Raw genomic sequence first — 3,465 nt, 5'->3', positions numbered from 1 at the left:
GCATTTCTCGGGAATCAGACGGTGAGTGGGCGTGTCCTCGTCTATAAATATGGGTCTGCATTCACTCACGCACACACACAGTCCGGACGGAGGACAGCACTTCCTTGGGTCGTCTCTGTCGTACAATTCTCATCTTATACCACATAGACGAGCAACGACAGCTCAGGTAAGCGGTTTTATAGTTGGTTTGAAGGCACAGAGCAAACGCTGATGTGATTTTATTACCGGAACTGTTTGTTTTATGAACTTCGACGGCAGCTTCTTGTCTGTGTGTTATGCTACAGCAGCTATCAGCTAGCTGCTCCTGAGTGTCGCACTTTCTTACAAGCTGTTGCATACTGTTTTTATTTTTATTTTATTTTTTTAGCAATGTGTACTAATAGTACTAGAAACCGCCTCAGTGTGCAAACATTTGTAGCACCTGTACAAAAGTATTTTTTTGTTAAATGTTGTACCTGTACAAAAGTATTTTGTACAGGTACAACATTTAACATTCTAAAATATTTTCATTTTTTTGCATTTTGGGTCACTTTAGGAAAACTCAGCAAAATTTCATGCTAAAACAGTGACGTTTAGGGTGTTTTAACAGCTGTCAAGTGTGAAAATGGGTCAAATTTGACAGTATGTAAGGGTTATGTAAAAGTAGCTAATTGTTTAGTTTTGTCAGATGCATGTCAAAAACTATGATTAAGAAATATAACTTCATTGAAACTTGATCTTTAATGACCAATGCTTCTCAGTCGTGTTGCATTGCTAAAGAGGAATCAGTGACTCAGCCTGTTGGTGTGTTTGTGCCTGCAGATAGATGGCACAGTGGCAGGCCCTGCTGCTGCTGGACTCAGGCCTCCAGAGCCGGGTGAGCCAGCTGTACGAGGGAACCTTCTCCAGAGAAATCCGCCACTATCTATGCCACTGGATAGAGAGACAGGACTGGTAAGATGCAGAGGAAGCCTCAGTAGACACAAATGCTGTCTGAGGTAGCAGCAACTCTTTTTTTTTGTCACAGAGGCTGGCAGAGCTATGTACAGTTTAGTCTGGCATTAAACCTTGAAAACCATAACTTGTCTGTTAGGAAGTGCAACTTGGGTGTACTAAACCTTTACAACTAGAAGTGCATGGATAGAATGTAGTACTTTGGACAGAATAAACATATAAAGCTTATCTATAAAGCATATAAAGAAGTGCTGTCTCACTGACTTTACAGCCTCCTCTGCTGCAGACACATAGCTTTTGATCTTTCTTTCTGTGATCATTATTCTTCATTTTAGGTTTGAACACATATGACTAAAGTACACTGACACTGCAACATGACATTCATGACACAATGTTAGCTGTTTTTTTTTCCATTAAAGCACATCCAATTGTTCCAACAGCATATTAGATTTAGGGGCATCATAAATGTTTTTTCTAAATTTTTTGGAAGGCCACCCCTTCAGAAACTCCAGCCTGTTCCATGACAGCAGTAAATCCTAGGATGCTGCATTACATCTTCTACACTTTGGAGTATTTTACAGGGTTGTATCACACATTCTGTCACGCTTCTGTTCCAAAAACAGTATGAACTTTACATTCAGACTGTCCAAACTACTGATGGGATGAGCCAGAACTGTGATCAAGTCTCTTCTTTGGCTCTGCGAATCTCTATTCCTCTAATTTCAACCAAGGAAAAGTATTTTGCTTTAATGCATTAAGTAAATAGCAATTAAAATTGAGCATTAAAAAATTAAATTAAATAAATTGTTCTAGCTTCACGATGTAGCTGTTAGTATGTAGTGATATATTTAATTGCACATTTTGTATTAATACTCAGTACACACCATTTCATTTCATTCTAAATGAAAATAATAGTGTCTTTAATGTCCAACTGAAAATAAATTGCACTTTGTCTGCGACAGCTTGTATGTCTGTCATGTTAATCACATTATATGTGTTCTCCTTTAAGCAAAAAAATCTGGGAAAAAAGATCTTTTTCTTATTTGGTATTTTTTGCCTCTTGCTTTTGCAGTTATTCTGGGTAATAATTGTATTATTTTTTATATATTATTCCAGTTGTAATGTAAAATTATTTTTCTTACAACACATGACAACAAATGTAAATGTTCTGTTTCTCTGTTTTAGGGACTCGGCTGCTGTGGATGTAAATAGAGCAAACGGCTGCTTCCATGCTCTCCTGGAATATTTGGATGAACTGTGGAAGCGTTCCGTCCAAGAGAACAAGATTTTGCGGGGGCCTAACTTTTCATACATGAAAGACTCCTTGGTGGTAAGCTGAGCATGATGCTACATGGAGAGAAATTGACTGTTGTTTCTTTTCTCAAAGCAGAGCAATTACAGATTGTGGTTATTTTACATTTGCCTGATTTTATTTNGGAGAACCCAGAGAGAACCCACGCTGCACGGGGAGAACATGTAAACTCCACGCAGAAAGATTCTGGTGCCCCCACCGGGACGCGAACCGGCAACCTTCTTGCTGCGAGGCAAGCCCGAGCCACCTTGCCTCCCATGTTGAAGATCAGTGATAACTAAATATTGATCCTAATGGGGTGACATGTTTTATATGTGACAACCACCAGAATGCTGCATATTGCACAACACACACACAAACAGAGAGGCACGCACACGAGCTTTTAGATGTGCAGGCAGGGGGATTTTTAAAAACTCATTAGAGGATGTGGGTAAATGTCGTACACTGCATTTTTTTAAGCTAAGCTAAGCAAACTAGTTTGCAGACCTGAATGTGACATTACGTTGTGCTGCTCAGCTAGCTTGGTTAGCATCGCCTAATTCACATGAGGTAGTATTTACTGGATGCTAACTCTCTCCTTTGGTCAGTACACACAGAAATAAATTACACCAACTTCTGAAGTACACTGCAAACATTATATCTGACACTAAATATGCACATAAAGTGCATTAAAACTGCACCAATGTGCTGCTGCTCCACCGATAAATAACGACAAAATAACAGCTATTATATCAGAAGTAAATCCAAACGAGGATGAGACTGGAGTTTATGATGAATGGGCATCAGGTCTGCCTCGTCCAGACCACCTGTCAGTCAGTCATTCCAGGCCAGACTGCCAATCACTTCGCCACGTCACTAAAAGTTTTACGCTTTATATAAAATTGAATAATGAATTATTTTCAGATTGACCACCTGATCTCCGGGTTTGCCTATGAAAACTAACGAGAAAAAAAAATCATGAGCGGTAGAAAAGCTGAATTTTGTGATCTGTGTTTTCCTGTTTAGAACTGGGGACGTAGTGGGATGGGAGGTTTTTGACACTTCCGGGTTCGATAATAACGGTCACTATGGCCTCTGACCAATCACGAGTGAGCCAGAATGTTCCTTCATCTTTATATGTGTATTTTTTCTTTTTAAAATTTTTTTAATGTAATATATTTTACAATAATTTATCTACATATTTTTGGTTTTTTAAAAAAAATGTTAAAGGGGGTTTGCAG

General features: G+C 38.8%; 1 protein-coding gene across 1 annotated transcript in view; it reads left to right on the top strand.

Annotated features, from left to right (window-relative positions):
• Window positions 1-76: 76 nt before the first annotated feature.
• LOC103367150 (signal transducer and activator of transcription 1-alpha/beta) overlaps window positions 77-3,465 on the top strand; it is an 18,100-nt gene continuing 14,711 nt past the window's right edge. The window contains exons 1-3 of the mRNA XM_008295084.1: window positions 77-166; window positions 802-933; window positions 2,119-2,263. Of these exons, the coding sequence (XP_008293306.1) occupies window positions 806-933; window positions 2,119-2,263 (273 nt within the window). The 5' untranslated portion in view covers window positions 77-166; window positions 802-805. The remainder of the gene's footprint in view (window positions 167-801; window positions 934-2,118; window positions 2,264-3,465) is intronic.

The sequence above is a fragment of the Stegastes partitus genome, unplaced genomic scaffold (genome assembly GCF_000690725.1).
Source record: "Stegastes partitus isolate 25-593 unplaced genomic scaffold, Stegastes_partitus-1.0.2 Scaffold1018, whole genome shotgun sequence".
In the NCBI taxonomy this organism is placed as follows: domain Eukaryota; kingdom Metazoa; phylum Chordata; class Actinopteri; family Pomacentridae; genus Stegastes; species Stegastes partitus.
The sequence above is the reverse complement of the archived record's forward strand: the minus strand, read 5'-3'. Positions and strand labels throughout refer to the sequence as shown.